We start from the raw sequence: 16,004 nt of genomic DNA, 5'->3' as shown, positions 1-16,004 counted from the left end.
GCCTCCAGCAGCCGCGCCGAGCACCATGCGCACTCGGACAACGGACCAAGACCAAGGAAGTCAGCCCCCCCATATGTCACATTCCGCTGCATCGGACCAGCCCGATCACTGCCCCGGCCGCCCATAGGGCTCCCCCCGGTACTGGATCCCCCCCCACCAGGGCGCCCATGGACTGAGTCCGCAGCCACCACGCGAGAGTCACGACAGCCATACGTGGTTAGAAACACACCGTCGGGAAATCAGCCGGTCGGAATCCGAGTATCTCTGGGAGGGCCTCTGGCAAATCCCCCAGCCGCACGGCATGATTCACGGACAAGCGATTGTCCGGAGCCCAGAGAATCGTCGGAGCGGCACTGGTCGCGATCCAGTTGGCAACGTCGAATCTCCGCCCCTGCACCAAACACGATTTCAGCGCAAGGCTGCGGAGAATCCAGCCCCCTACTATTGCGTATTTAGTATTAGTAACTCAAAGGGGAAAACTGAAAGTAAATTGTTTCTTAACATATAATATACAGATTGAAGGGGACTTCCGGTGATGGCGGGCAAGAGGCGGCCGCGCAACGGAGGGCTCCCGTTCGGGAACGGCATTTTCGGGGCTTTAAGCCCGGTCCCAGGGTCCACGGAGGCGTCAAAGGCACGGAGAAGGCGCAGGGGAGGTACAGCAGAAGAAGATGTCAAGGGTCGGTAAGAAAACGGCCGTTAAAAAAGCAGCTGAGGGCCCGTCGGGGTGTGGAGAGGTCACCACGGGGGTCACCAGGGAAAAAGGAGGCTGGAGCACCAGGGGAGGCCGCATTGCTGAAGGCTGAAGAAATAGCCAAGGTGATGGCTGCAGAATTCGAAAGGCAGTTTACAAAACACTTGGAGGCGATGAGGAAGGAGATGAGGGAGGTTTTGAGTGTGCTGGTGGAGGAGGCGATTTCCCCGGTGACGACGGCGGTAGCGACTGCAGTGGCGGAGGTGCAGGCGCAAGGGGAGGCGCTGAAGGTAGTGGAGGAGACAGTGGCGCAGCACGGTGATCAACTTACCTCGATGGGGAAGGAGATGCAGAAGGTGCTGGAGGTGAACAAGGATCTGCGAGGAAAATTGGAAGACCTGGAAAACAGGTCCAGGCGACAGAATTTGAGGATTGTGGGGCTGCCCGAAGGAGTTGAAGGGCCGAGGCCGACGGAGTATTTTGCCGCTATGCTGGCGAAACTATTGGGGCAGGGGGAGGATCCCTCCCGATATGAACTGGATCGGGCTCATCGGTCAGGGAGGCCTGTACCAAAGGCGGGTGAGCCGCCAAGAGTAGTGACTTTGTGCTTCCGTAGGTACAGTGTGAAGGAGAAGGTCCTGTGCTGGGCCAAGCAAAAGCGGGTGGTGCAGTGGGCTGGAGCTGGTATACATGCATACCAGGACTTTACGGTGGAGCTGGCGAGGAGGCGGGCTACTTTCAACCGGGTGAAGAGGGCACTGTACATCAGCAAGGTGCAGTGCGGCATTGTATATCCAGCGAAGCTGAGGGTGACTTATAAGCTCAAGGACGTTTATTTTGGAACGGCGGAAGCAGTGGAGGAGTTTGCAAAGGCAGAAGGACTGTGGCAGAACTGAGAAATTGAAAAATGGCCATGTGCTGATGTAACCTCAGGACTGTATTTTCTTGAAGGATCTTGCTACAATGGAAGGATGCGAGGCCCCCAAGCGTGGAGACCTGGATCAATGACATGGCGGGTTTCATTAAGCTCGAGAAGGTCAAATTCGCCCTGAGAGGGTCGGTACAAGGGTTCTTTAGGCGGTGGCAACCTTTTCTCGACTTTCTGGCTCAACGATAGGGTACAGGGACAGTAGCAGCAGCAACCCGGGGGGGAGGGGGGGAAGGGGGAGGGAAAAGGGAGGGGGGGGGGGCGGACAAAGACTATGTTTGTTTATTTAATTTTAATTTATTTTTAAGTTCTTTTGTTGCTCATTGGGGTTGGGGGGGGTGGGGGGGATGGGATACATATGGTCTGGGGGTGTTACAGTTATTATGGGTTATTTTGTTGCATTTCATTGTTTGTCGTTATGTTTTATATTTTCTGTAAAAAATTCCAATAAAAATTATATTTAAAAAAAAAGGACTGTATTTTCTTCTTTTTTGTCTCTTCTTTTTTGTTTCACTGCGTCCGGGTGTATGGGCTAAAGGAGCCAACGGTGTATATATTTGGACAAGGGAAGTGATGGGACTTGCACTCGAAGTGAGGGCTCTTTGGGGTGTAGGTGGATATGCGGGGTGCGTGCGCTAAAAGGGGATTTCTGGGCTTCCCTAGGGCTGGGCAAGGGGGAAAGGGAACCGACCAGTGAACGGGAGTGAGGTGGGGGGGAGGGGCTGCGGCCATCAGAACCTGGCAGAACAGGGTACCGGGGTGGAAAGTTGGGGGGAAGGAACCAGGGTTGAGGGGAGGAGTTTTACAAGAGGCAGTGGGCGGGAGGAGTTGGAGGGGAGGGGAGGGGGGGGGGGGGGGGGTTTACAACTCTTGGGTATCACATATGGTACTCTTTCAGAGGTTGGACGGCGTTGAGTGGGGGGGGGGGGGGTGGACTCTAGGGTGACCATGGGCAGTCCCAGACTCCTTTCCTCCTTTGTTTCTTGTTTCCACCGTGGGAAGGTTTGTTTTATTGGATGAATATATATTGACAGGTGGGCCGTTGTTTGGGGTGGTGGGAGGATGGGATTGTTGTTATTGTTAAGGGGATTAAAGCAGATGCACATTATATTCAAAAATCTGAAAAATTCCAAAATCTGATACACACTCGGCCCCAGGCATTTCGGATAAGGGATGCTCAACCTGTATACATAAAAACAGAAAAAAACTTATGCAACAGAAGTCTGCTACTCAGCCCATTATATCTATGGCAGCCAAAAAAGTATTATCCAGCTTCATCCCACCCTCCAGTTCTTGGTCTGTCACCCTGTAGGTACAACTGCAATTAAAACAACCCTTCTTCAGATGTTACATTTTCTATTCCTAGAAACATCCTTGTAAAATCTCCTCTGCATTCACTCTTGTGCGATCACATCCTTCCTGTATAGTGGTGACCAGAATGGTACACAGTAATGCAACAAATGTTTTATACAGTTCAAACATTACTTCCTTCTTCTTATACTCATATGCCTCATCAAATAAATGAAAGCAATCATATGTCTTCTTAATCACTTTATTTACCTGTTCAGCTACCTACAGGATCTGAGGACATGAACTCTCAGGTCCCTCAGTTCCTCTACCACTTTTCAGTACCCTACCCTTTATTGTGTATACCTTGGCATTGCTTGGTAGCGGCACAGTGGTATACAGTCGGGAGGGAGTTACCCTGGGAGTCCCCACCATCGACACTGCATGCCATGAAGTCTCATGACATCAGGTCAAACATGGGTAAGGAAATCTCGGATATCCCTATCGTTCCCCCATCAACTGATGATTCAATGCTCTGCAGGACGAACACTGAAGGTGCAAGGAAACAAAATTACTCTGGGTGGGGACTTCAATGTCCATCGCCAAGAGTGATTTGGTAGCATCACTATTGACTGAGCTGGTTGAGTCCTAAAGGATGTAGATCTTTGGTAGATGGTGAGGGAACTAATACGAAGGAAAAACCTACTTTGCCTCTTCTCACCAATCTATCGGTCACATATGCATCTGTCCATGAAAGTGATTGGCAGGAGTGACCGCTGCTCAGCCCTTGTGGAGGCGAAGTCTTGTCTTCACAGAGGATACCCTCTCTGTTGTGTGGCACAACCACAGTGCTAAATGGGATAGATTTTGAACAGATCTAGCAACACGCAAAGTGATTGTTAGATTAGGCAGTTCAGAGCCTCTTTGACCAGTGCCAGTGCTCAAAATCCAATCCAAACTGATGGAACAAAAGTCTTCTCTCTTCCCCCATCTGTTTGGGCCCAAAGTGAAATCAGTTTAACTGGTGTCAATTGAGCTTGTTTAATACAAATTCCTTCTAGACCATTACTCCAGCAGATAACTGCTAATTGCTCAGCGAGGGGAAAATCAAAAAGCTGTACTTCCGTTTGCCATTACAAAATTAGAATGCTATTGGCAAAGTAAATAAAGCACCTTAGGTGTAACAAAGCTGTAAACAGTTAGCCATTAATGCATTTGTGAGAAATAGCATTATAAGTGTGGAATATTGAGTAATTTGTCAAGTAGATTGATTAGGTAAATCTACTTGGAGTAATTTTTCTCACTTTAATTCTCTATACTGTATTATAATTATGCCGTTATACTGGAGGCTTCTAAAAAGAGGTTTGAAATTTGTTATACAAATACCACTATGGTTTCAGGGTCACGCTAACTATATATCTCACACCATTAAAATTTGGTATTTCATGGCACATGACAAATCCTACCTTCTGTAATTGGCCTGCACTTGTCATATTCAAATTTACGTTTGTAAGGTGTTGAAGAGCAGCATCCTGGAGATGTAAACTGACTTGCAGAGGGAGTTTGGTGTTCTTCAATTTTAGTTATTTGTTGATGACTTTCCCCATATAGTTGCCTTCTTGCAGTGCGTTCTAGCTGTTGAAAAGTAAAAACGCTGTCTGCAAATGTTACTCTGTGCTGGTGACTGGCTGGAATTTTACTGAGAATATTGTTTATTGGCAACGGAGAAAAAGCACAAGTTTCTGAACTCTTTTGAATAGCAGCTTGAATAATTCTGTTTTGGTAGTTTCTGTAGGCTTCCTCTAGGTTCTCAGACTCTTTTTCCAGTTCCTTTATTCGAGCCTTGGCTCCTGCCACAAAATCCTGGTCAGAATCTGGTGAGGAACATTGTGTTTGTGTTTCAGTGTACTTGCCGTAGTTTGCACATATACCATAGCCTGGATAAAAGAGGCCATCTTCAGGTGCTATCTGACTCCTATGTAAACCAGCTTCTACATAAATGTCACGAGGTACAATTCTGTCAGCACTGAGGTCAATGCTTGACCGGTCAACCAGAGAAGATTTTGGATTGCGGTAAATTTCGTTCTCTAAAGCTGCAAGTCAAGAAAACAGAGAGGAAAGCAGAATGCACAATTAGAAATAAGGGTAGCGGACTTCCGGTTGCGGCTATGACCAGCTAAGTCGCACATTTGGCAGCTCCTGCGACAAAGGTGTTTAAGGGCCGATTGGAGGGCCCCGACGGTACTGTAAAGACGAATCCCGGTGGGGGAAGGCTCCCTGAGGAGAGTGAGACCAACCTTATGGTCGGTACTCGGAGAGGGGCGACAAAAAAAGCGGCAGCAGCTCCCCAAAAAAAGCGGGGGAAGAAGACCAAAATGGCGGCCGGTGGCGCACTAGAAGATTGGAGAAAATGGGCGGAGGAGCAGCAGGCCGCTCTCCTCCGGTGTTTTACGGAGCTGAAAGTGGAACTCTTAGAGTCCATGAACGCGACGACCACAAGGCTGATGGGGGCCCAGGCGACCCAAGAGGCGTCGATAAGAGAGCTGCAGCAGGAGATGGCGGTGAGGGAGGAGGAAGCCACGGTCCTCGTGGGAAAGGTGGAGGTGCACGAGGCACTCCACCTGAAATGGCAGAGCCGCTTTGAGGAGCTGGACACGCGAATGAGGCGGAGGAACTTGAGGATCCTGGGCCTAGCAGAAGGCCTGGAGGGGCCTGATCTCCCGAAATATGTAGCGGAGATGTTGAGCTCCCTGATGGGAGAGGGGGCCGGTCCACCGCCCCTGGAGCTGGAAGAAGCATATCGGGTCATGGCTAGGCGGCCTAGGGCAAACGAGCCCCCGAGGGCGGTGCTGGTGCGGTTCCAGCGTTTCTGCGATCGGGAGAAAGTGCTGAGGTGGGCCAAGAGGGAGAAAAGCAGCAAATGGGAGAATTCGACGGTGCGGATATATCAGGACTGGAGTGCGGAGGTGGCAAAGCGGCGGGCCCGGTTTAACCGAACGAAGGCGGTGCTGCACGCAAAAAGGATCAAGTTTGGAATGCTGCAGCCAGCGCGCTTGTGGGTCACCTACAAGGACCAGCACCATTACTTTGAGACCCCAGAGGAGGCATGGACTTTTGTTCGGGAGGAAAAGCTGGACCTGAACTAGAACTTGGGAACGCCGGCGGTCGAGGCCGCCCGAGTACCCTTGACTGATCAAGTGGCCCATGTCTTTCTTAGGCCAGGTCGGAACTTGGTTAAAGTTGATGGATCGTTTGGTTTCTTTGAAACTTGTGTTATGGGGGATTTCTTTGTTCCTTTTTGTGTGTCTCTTCCCGTTGCCAACTTCCCTTAATTATTGTTGTTGTAGGGGGGGCTTTTTTTTTACTGTTTTTTGATCTGTTCTTTAAGGGTTATGGTTACTGTTGGTTAAGTACGTTATTATTGGGTAGTTATTTAGTTATTTAGTTATGCAGGCATAGTTATGTATTTATGTATTTATTTGCGATTTGTTATTTATATTGTTATATTGTTAAGTTGGGGAGGCGGGACGGGGGGGAGCAAGTGGGTTATGCGTGTTTTCTTTTTCTCTCTTTTTTCTTCCTCTCGTTTTAAGGGGGCTTTGTTATCGGTGTGGATGGGGACGGGGGTGGAATTGAAGATGGCGGGGTAGGGTGTGGCCGGGCGAAAGCGCGGGCTCTCCCCTGTTTCCCGCGCGCGGGACGGAGGAAGGGGGAGGAGAGAAGAGTGGGGTGTGGCCAGCAATGGCGGCTTTTCCCGCGCTGAAGCGGAGTCAGAGAGGGATGGCAAGGGGGGGGAGAGGCCCCTCCCCCCCCACATCGGGAGGAGTCGGAGTGTGGCAGGGGCAGCCGGGTCAGCGAAAACCAGCTGACTCTCGGGAGTACGATGGTGGATACACTGCGGCTAGGAGGGGTCCTAGCCAGGGGGGGGGGGGGGGGAAGGGGGGTTAGGGGGGGATACCGGGTTGCTGCTGGAAAGGCTGAGGACGGGAAGGGAAGAACGGGAGGAGAGAGGGGGGGGGGCCATCGCCATGGGGAACGGGTCAGAAGGGGAGGGTCGACCCGGGGCGAACAGGGGACAGAACATGGCTAATAGACAGGGGAAAGGGACGGGTCGCTCCGCGACCCGGTTGATTACTTGGAATGTGAGGGGGCTGAACGGACCGGTCAAGAGATCAAGGGTTTTTTCACACCTAAAGGGACTGCAGGCGGATGTGGCAATGTTGCAGGAGACTCACTTGAGAGTAGTAGACCAGGTGCGCCTGAGAAGGGGGTGGGTGGGACAGGTGTTCCACTCAGGCTTGGACGCAAAGAACCGGGGGGTGGCGATTTTGGTGGGAAAGAGGGTGTCGTTCGTGGCGGCGCAGGTGGTAGCAGATAAGGAGGGTAGGTACGTGATGGTGAAGGGTAGGCTGCAGGGAGAGAATGTGGTGCTGGTGAATGTGTATGCCCCGAATTGGGATGACGCGGGTTTTATGAGGCGCCTGTTGGGCCTCATTCCGGGTCTGGAGGCAGGAGGCCTGATCATGGGGGGGGACTTCAACACAGTGCTCGACCCTGGGCTGGACAGATCGAGTTCCAGGACGAATAGGAGGCCGGCAGCGGCGGAGGTACTAAGGGGGTTCATGGAGCAGATGGGGGGGGTAGACCCTTGGAGATTTGGCAGGCCAAGGGCGAGGGAGTATTCTTTTTTCTCCCACGTCCACAGGGTGTACTCCAGAATAGACTTTTTTGTACTGAGCAGGGGGCTGATTTCGAGAGTGCAGGACACGGAGTACTCGGCCATTGCGATTTCGGACCATGCACCACACTGGGTAGAGGTAGAACTGGGGGAAGCACGGGACCAGCGCCCGCTGTGGCGCCTGGATGTGGGGCTGCTGGCAGACGATGAGGTGTGCGGAAGGGTCCGGAAGGGCATTGAGAGATATCTGGGCACGAACGACACGGGCGAGGTGAAGGTGGGGGTAGTCTGGGAGGCCCTGAAAGCAGTGATCAGAGGAGAGCTGATCTCCATAAGGGCACACAGAGAAAGGAAGGAGAGGCAGGAGAGGGAGAGACTGGTGGGGGAACTTATAGAAGTGGACAGGAGATATGCGGAGACACCAGAGGAGGGGCTGTTGAGGGAGCGGCGCAGTTTACAGGCCCAGTTTGACCTACTGACCACTAGGAAGGCGGAGACGCAATGGAGAAGGGCACAGGGTGCGGTCTATGAGTACGGGGAAAAGGCGAGCAGGATGCTAGCACACCAGCTGCGCAAGCGAGATGCAGCCAGAGAGATTGGGGGAGTGAGAGAGAAGGGAGGGAACGTAGTGCAGAAGGGGCAAGAGGTGAACGGGGTCTTCAGGGATTTCTACAGGGAATTGTACCGGTCTGAGCCGCCCAGGAGGAGGGGGGGAATGGAGAACTTCCTCGATAGATTGAGGTTCCCAAAGGTCCAGGAGGAACGGGTGGAGGGGCTGGGGGCGCCGATAGAGCTGCAGGAACTAGTTAAAGGGATAGGCCAGATGCAGGCGGGGAAGGCGCCGGGGCCGGATGGGTTCCCGGTGGAATTTTATAAGAAGTATGTGGACTTGGTGGGTCCAGTGCTGGTGCGAGCCTTCAATGAGGCGCGGGAGGGGGGGGCTCTGCCCCCGACAATGTCACAGGCCCTGATCTCCTTGATCCTGAAGCGGGACAAAGACCCTGTACAGTGCGGGTCCTATAGGCCTATCTCCCTCTTGAATGTAGATGCCAAACTGTTGGCAAAGGTCCTGGCAACCAGAATAGAGGATTGTGTGCCAGGGGTAATCCATGAGGACCAGACGGGTTTCGTAAAGGGACGACAACTTAATACAAATGTCCGGAGGCTGTTGAATGTAATTATGATGCCAGCAGTGGAGGGGGAGGCTGAGATAGTGGTAGCACTGGATGCGGAGAAGGCATTCGATAGGGTGGAGTGGGAATACCTGTGGGAGACGCTGGAACGGTTTGGGTTTGGGGAGGGATTTATCAAGTGGGTGAAGCTGCTGTATTCGGCCCCGATGGCGAGTGTGGTTACAAACGGGAGGAGGTCGGAGTATTTTGGACTCCATCGAGGTACCAGGCAGGGATGCCCCCTATCCCCCTTACTATTTGCATTAGCGATCGAACCGTTGGCGATGGCACTGAGGGGTTCAGGGGGTTGGAGAGGACTGACAAGGGGAGGGGAGGAGCATCGGGTATCACTCTATGCGGATGATTTGTTGTTGTATGTGGCGGATCCGGAAGGGGGAATGCCGGAGGTAATGGAAATACTAGCGGAGTTTGGGGACTTTTCGGGATATAAATTAAATGTGGGTAAAAGTGAGGTCTTTGTGATACACCCGGGAGATCAGGGGGAGGGAATTGGGCGGCTCCCCTTTAGGAGAGCAGTAAAGAGCTTCAGGTACTTGGGGGTGCAGGTGGCAAGGAACTGGGGGACCCTCCACAAGCTGAACTTTTCAAGGCTGGTGGAGCAGATGGAGGAGGAGTTCAAGAGGTGGGACATGGTACCGCTGTCGCTAGCAGGGAGGGTGCAGTCAGTCAAAATGACGGTCCTCCCGAGGTTCTTGTTTCTGTTCCAGTGCTTGCCCATCTTCCTCCCCAGGGCCTTCTTCAAGAAGGTAACTAGCAGCATTATGGGCTATGTGTGGGCGCATGGCACCCCTAGAGTGAGAAGGATTTTCTTGGAACGGAGTAGGGACAGTGGAGGATTAGCGCTACCCAATCTTTCCGGATACTACTGGGCGGCGAACGCAGCGATGGTGCGCAAGTGGGTGATGGAGGGGGAGGGGGCAGCTTGGAAACGTATGGAGAGGGCGTCCTGCGGCAATACAAGCCTGGGGGCGCTAGTAACGGCACCATGGCCGCTCCCCCCCACAAGGTATACCACGAGTCCGGTAGTGGCGGCCACCCTTAAAATCTGGGGGCAGTGGAGGCGACACAGGGGGGAAGTGGGGGGTCTGATGGCGGCGCCACTGAGAGGGAACCACAGATTTGTCCCGGGGAACACTGGCGGGGGATTCCAGAGCTGGCACAGGGCGGGCATCAGGCAACTGAGGGACATGTTCATAGAGGGGAGGTTTGCGAGCCTGGGAGAGCTGGAGGAGAGGTTTGAGCTCCCCCCGGGGAACACGTTTAGATACCTGCAGGTGAAGGCATTTGCCAGACGACAGGTGGAAGGATTCCCCTTGCTTCCCGATGGAGGGGCGAGTGATAGGGTGCTGTCAGGGGCCTGGGTCGGAGAAGGGAAGGTCTCGGACATCTACAAAATAATGCAGGAGGTGGAGGAGGTACCGATAGAGGAGCTGAAAGACAAGTGGGAAGCGGAGCTGGGAGAGCAGATAGAAGATGGGACATGGGCGGATGCCCTAGAGAGGGTCAATTCGTCGTCGTCGTGCGCAAGGTTGGGCCTCATCCAATTTAAGGTGCTGCACAGAGCCCATATGACGGGGACTAGGATGAGTCGGTTCTTCGGGGGGGAGGACAGGTGTGTTAGGTGTTCGGGAAGCCCTGCGAACCATGTACATATGTTCTGGATGTGCCCGGCACTGGAAGAGTTCTGGGAGGGGGTGGCGGGGACGGTATCGAGAGTGGTGGGAACCAGGGTCAAACCAGGGTGGGGGCTAGCGATTTTTGGGGTTGGGGTGGAGCCAGGAGTACAGGAGGCAAGGGAGGCCGGAATATTGGCCTTTGCGTCCTTGGTAGCTCGGAGAAGGATCTTGATTCAGTGGAGGGACACAAGGCCACCAAGCGTTAACACCTGGTTAAACGACATGGCAAGCTTCATCCAATTGGAAAGAATCAAATTCGCCCTGAGAGGGTCGGTACAGGGGTTCTTCCGGCGGTGGCAGCCCTTCCTTGACTTTCTGGATCAGAGATAGGAACCGGAGGCCGGAACAGCAGCAACCCGGGGAGAAAAGGGGGGGGGGGGGGGGGGAGGGAGGGGGGGGGGGATAGCAACGAAGGGAGCACGTCAGCGGGGGGCCGCGGGCAATGACTGCCCGAGGCCATCGGCAGAAAGGGAAAAAACGGTTTGGTTGCTAGACTGATAGCGCGGGGGGGGGGGGGAAGGGAGGGTGGGGGGGTGCGCGCGGGGGAGGGCGTGGGGAGGTTTTTCCAGGGGGGACTTGTGGTGTTATAATTTAAAATGTAATAGGGGTAAATGTTTGTATCGAAAAATTTCAATAAAAATTATTTTTAAAAAAAAAAAAAAAGAAATAAGGGTAGCAAGGGAACAACCTGAAAGCTACTGAATCATTAGGTAACTCTTAAGAGGATGCAAATATGTAGGTCGCAACACATTTTGACAAGCATTTTAAAACTAAGTTGTATCAAGAAATTACTGCACATAAACAGACTATTTAGTCTAACCAGCCTGTGTTGGTGTTTATTCTCCGGAGAAACAGTAGCCCAAATTCATTTGAAACACTACTTCTTAAAGTATTACAAACGTGTAAAAACAGTAAGACACAACACACTCCACAACCTCACAATCCACAGTTCGTACATTTTTAACCTCCCCTCCTATCTCTCCCTACCCCCATGATGAACAGTTCCACAAACATTGTTATGTACAACCCCCACCATGTCTCAAAGCCCTCCCCCAACCCCCTCAATTCAAATTTGATATTTTCCAACCGGAGAAAGTGATAAAGGTTCCCCCAGCCAGACTGCCACCACCGGCGGCATATTGACCTCCAATTCATCAATATCCATTTCACAACATCGGCTCTCTTTCCCTCCAACAACTCTGGCATTTCCGATACCCCAAAGATCGCCACTATTGGGGCCTGACCTCCACCCCCACAATTTTAGACAGCGTCCCAAACACCGTTTCCCAGTACCTCTCCAGCTTCTCACAACACCAGAACATGTCCCTAACCCACACTTCTCTCACTCGGTCAGCCACCCCTTGAAAGAACCATTCATCCTCGCCCGTGTCATATGCACCCTATGCATTACCTTGAACTAAATCGAGCTCATCTTCGCGCAAGAGGAGGTGGAATTCACCGTTCGCACCGCCTCACACTAAACCCGCCTATTCCCCCCCACACCTCCTCCCTTTTGCTCTTAATCCTCACAACTTGCACCCCACCGCCCCTCCCCACCCATATGTATCCACAATCCTACCCTCTCCCGACTCATCCGGGAGCAGCAGTTGCTCTAATAGAGTATACCCCAGCAACCTGAGAAACACCATACACTCCTTTCCTTACAAAGTTCCACACTTGCACACATCTAAATTCATTCCCCCTCAGCAACTCAAAACCTCTCTCTCAACTCAACAGGCCACAAACTACACTCCCAGATACAAGCCCTCACCAATCCCACCCCCCTCTAATTCCCGTACATCCCATCCATCTCCTCCGGCTTAAACCTGCGGTTCCCACACAGTGGTGCAACACCGATATCCCCTCCAACTTAAAGTGCCTCCTCAGCTCAGCTGATTCCACACCCTGACTGTCGAGTGTACCACTGGGCTCCCCGTATACTTCCCCGGAGCTAACGGCAGCGGAGTGGTCACCATGGCCCTCAAACTGGTTCCCCTACAGGACTCTTCCTCCATCCTAACGCCCCACCCCCCCTGCCATTGCCTCACCGTCTCCATGGTCACTGCCCAGTAGTAGTGCAGCAGGCTCAGAAGTGCCAACCCCCCACCCCTTCTGCTTCTGTAGCAGGGCCCTCTTTACTCTCGGCACCTTCCCCACCCATGAACTCTGAAATCACCTTCTCCAATTTCCGAAGGAAGGCCTTCGGGAGAAAGATCAGAGGGGTCCTGAAAACAAACAGGAACCTTGGCAGCACATTCATTTTCATAACCTGCATCCTCCCTGCCAATGTCAAGTGTAGTGTGTCCCATCTATTAAAATCCCCCCAATTTCCTCCACCTTTCCCTAGCTACCTTAAATGGCAACATCCCCAAGTTTGCCCCCAGCCCCGCCGCATTCATCAGAAACACCTCGCTCTTCTCGACATTCAACCTATACCCAGAGAAGGCCCAAATCTCTCCAATATTCCCATGATCCTATCCATACTTTCCAGCTGATCTGACACAAACAACAACAGATCGCCTGCGTAAAATGACACCCGGTGCTCCCTGCTCCCCCTCACAATCCCCTGCCACACCACTGACCCCCTGAGGGCCATCAGCAAGGGCTCAATCGCCAGCGTTAACAGCAAAGGCGAGAGCGGACACTCCTGTCTCGTACCTTGATGCAACCCAAAACTCTGTGAACTTATCCCATTTGTACATACGCTTGCCACCGGAGCTACATTTTACAAGCGTACCCATGCTACAAACTTCGGACCAAACCCAAACGTACCCAGGATCTCAAACAGATACCTCCATTCCGGTCAATAGCCTTCTCTGTATCCACAGAGACAATGACCTCCGGTTCCCGCCCCACCGATGGCGTCATAACCACATTCAACAGCCTCTTGATGTTGCTGGAGATCTGCCTGCCCCTTACAAAACTTGTTTGGTCCTTCGCAACCACTCCTGGCACATATCCCTTCACCCTTCCCACCAACACGTTAGCCAGCACCTTTACATGTGTGTTCAGCAACAAAATGGGTCCATATAATCCACACTCCAACGGATCCTTCCCCTTCTTCGGGATTAAGAACATAAGAACTAGGAGCAGGAGTAGGCCATCTGGCTCCTCGAGCCTGCTCCACCATTCAATGAGATCATGGCTGGTCTTTTGTGGACTCAGCTCCACTTTCCGGCCCGAGCACCATAACCATTAATCCCTTTATTCTTCAAAAAATTATCTATCATTACCTTAAAAACATTTAATGAAGGAGCCTCAACTGCTTCACTGGGCAAAGAATTCCATAGATTCACAACCCCTTTGGGTGAAGAAGTTCCTCCTAAACTCAGTCCTAAATCTACTTCCCCTTATTTTGAGGCTATGTCCCCTAGTTCTGCTTTCACCCGCCAGTGGAAACAACGTGCCTGCATCTAGCCTATCTATTCCCTTCACAATTTTAAATGTTTCTATAAGATCCCCCCTCATCCTTCTAAATTCCAACGAGTACAGTCCCAGTCTACTCAACCTCTCCTCATAATCCAACCCCTTCAGCTCTGGGATTAACCTAGTGAATCTCCTCTGCACACCCTCCAGTGCCAGTACGTCCTTTCTCAAGTAAGGAGACCAAAACTGAACACAATACTCCAGGTGTGGCCTCACTAACACATTATACAATTTCAACATAACCTCCCTAGTCTTAAACTCCATCCCTCTAGCAATGAAGGACAAAATTCCATTTGCCTTCTTAATCACCTGTTGCACCTGTAAAGCAACTTTCTGTGACTCATGCACTAGCACACCCAGGTCTCTCTGCCCAGCAGCATGCTTTAATATTTTATCGTTTAAATAGCATGATCAATGCCTGCATCGGTGTCTCTGGCAGCTCCCTTTTCTCCAATGCCTCACTAAATATTCACAAATGTGATGTCACCTCCGTTCAAATGCCTTATAGAACTCCGCTGGAAAGCCATCTAGTCACGGAGCCTTCCCCAACTTCATCCCCTAATGCTATCAATCACCTCCCTCAGCCCCAGGGGCTCCTCCAATGTCTGCCTCCTCTCTTTCTCCAACCTTGGAAACTCCAACCCATCCAGAAACCATCCTAAGTACCCTTCCTCCCAACCCGGTTCTGCCCTGCATAACTTCCCATTGTACCTTCGGAGCACCTCATTTATCTTCCCCGGCTGACACTACAAACACCCTTCTTCATCCGCACATGTAAAATTTCCGTGGTCACAGCCTGCCTACTCAGCTGGTGGGCCAGCATGTGGCCCACCTTCTCCCCATATTCATATTGCACACCCCCTTGCCCTCCTTAGCTGCCCTACTGCCCTCCCCCTCGTCAACCTATCAAATTGCACTTGCCATCTCTTCCTCTCCGCTAGCAACTCTTTAGTGGGGGCCACCGCGTATCTTCTATCCACCTCGATGATCTCATCAAATAGCCATCTATGCTTCTCCCTCCTCCTCTTGTCCCTGTGCTCCTTGATCAAGATAATCTCCCCTCGGACCACTGCCTTCAATGTCTCCCAGAATGTGACTGCCGACACCTACCCGTTCTGATTGATTTCCACACACCCCCGATCACTGACCTCACCTTTTCACAGAACCCCTTATCCGCCAACAAACCCACATTCAGCCTCCATCTCGGTCTCTGCACCTGCCCCTCGCTGAGCCTCACCTTCAGCCAATTCCCCCCTGCCCCCCAGGGTTCTTCAACCTGTATGGGTCAACCACTCCCATCCATTCCATAAACCCTCCCAACTCCTTCACCATCCTCAACCGACTCGGGGTTCCCCTTGGTTCCATCACGCAATTAAAATCTCCACCCATAATCAATTGGCGCGTATCCAGGTCCAGGATTACTCCCAGCAAACCCCTCACAAAAGCCACATCATCCCAATTTGCTACATATACGTTGACTAGCACCACCAGCATCCCCTCCAGCACCTCACTATCACATATCTACCCCGGGTCCGGTACTTCCTTGGCCCCCACAAACCCCATTGTTTCGTTGAACAAAATGGCCACCCCCCGTGAATTTGAGTCAATCCCGAGTGGAATACCTGTCCCACCCATCCCTTCCTCAACCTAACCTGATCCTTCACTCGGAGGTGCGTCTCCTGTAAGATCACCTCTGCCTTCTAATTCCTCAGGTGCGCAAAAACCTGGGACCTATTATTGGCCCATTTAACCCCCCAGACGTTCCACGTTACAATTCTTACAGAGGCTTACGCCTGCACTCCCCCTACCGTCCGCCATCTTCCCCCTGCGGATCTGCCTCCTCTATTACCACCCTAAAGGGGTCCATCCAAGAAGGCAGCTCTCTTTGTCCATGACCACACTCAGTCTCTGCCACGTTGCAATTCCCCCTCCCCAAAGTGTCCAAACCAACACCTTCGAGTCGGAGGTGCTCTGTGTGCGACCACTCACTCCATGGCCGCCACCGCAAGTCCTTGAAACACTACTTTTAAGTTCTTGCGAACTTGAAGCCTCAAAAACCTGTTATCCTGCATCATTCAGTCTTTCCCCAAAGCATAATTGTTACTTGTGCTACTTCTTATTT

General features: G+C 52.1%; 1 protein-coding gene across 5 annotated transcripts in view; it reads right to left on the bottom strand.

Moving 5' to 3' along the window:
- The window catches only part of ofd1 (OFD1 centriole and centriolar satellite protein), a 180,605-nt gene that overhangs the window by 66,167 nt on the left and 98,434 nt on the right, over window positions 1-16,004 (bottom strand). For all 5 annotated transcript variants that reach the window (XM_038802471.1, XM_038802467.1, XM_038802470.1 and 2 more), the window contains exon 16: window positions 4,376-5,002. In XM_038802471.1, coding sequence (XP_038658399.1) covers window positions 4,376-5,002 — 627 coding nt within the window. The remainder of the gene's footprint in view (window positions 1-4,375; window positions 5,003-16,004) is intronic.

The sequence above is a fragment of the Scyliorhinus canicula genome, chromosome 7 (genome assembly GCF_902713615.1).
Source record: "Scyliorhinus canicula chromosome 7, sScyCan1.1, whole genome shotgun sequence".
Classification (NCBI taxonomy): Eukaryota; Metazoa; Chordata; class Chondrichthyes; order Carcharhiniformes; family Scyliorhinidae; genus Scyliorhinus; species Scyliorhinus canicula.
The sequence above is the reverse complement of the archived record's forward strand: the minus strand, read 5'-3'. Positions and strand labels throughout refer to the sequence as shown.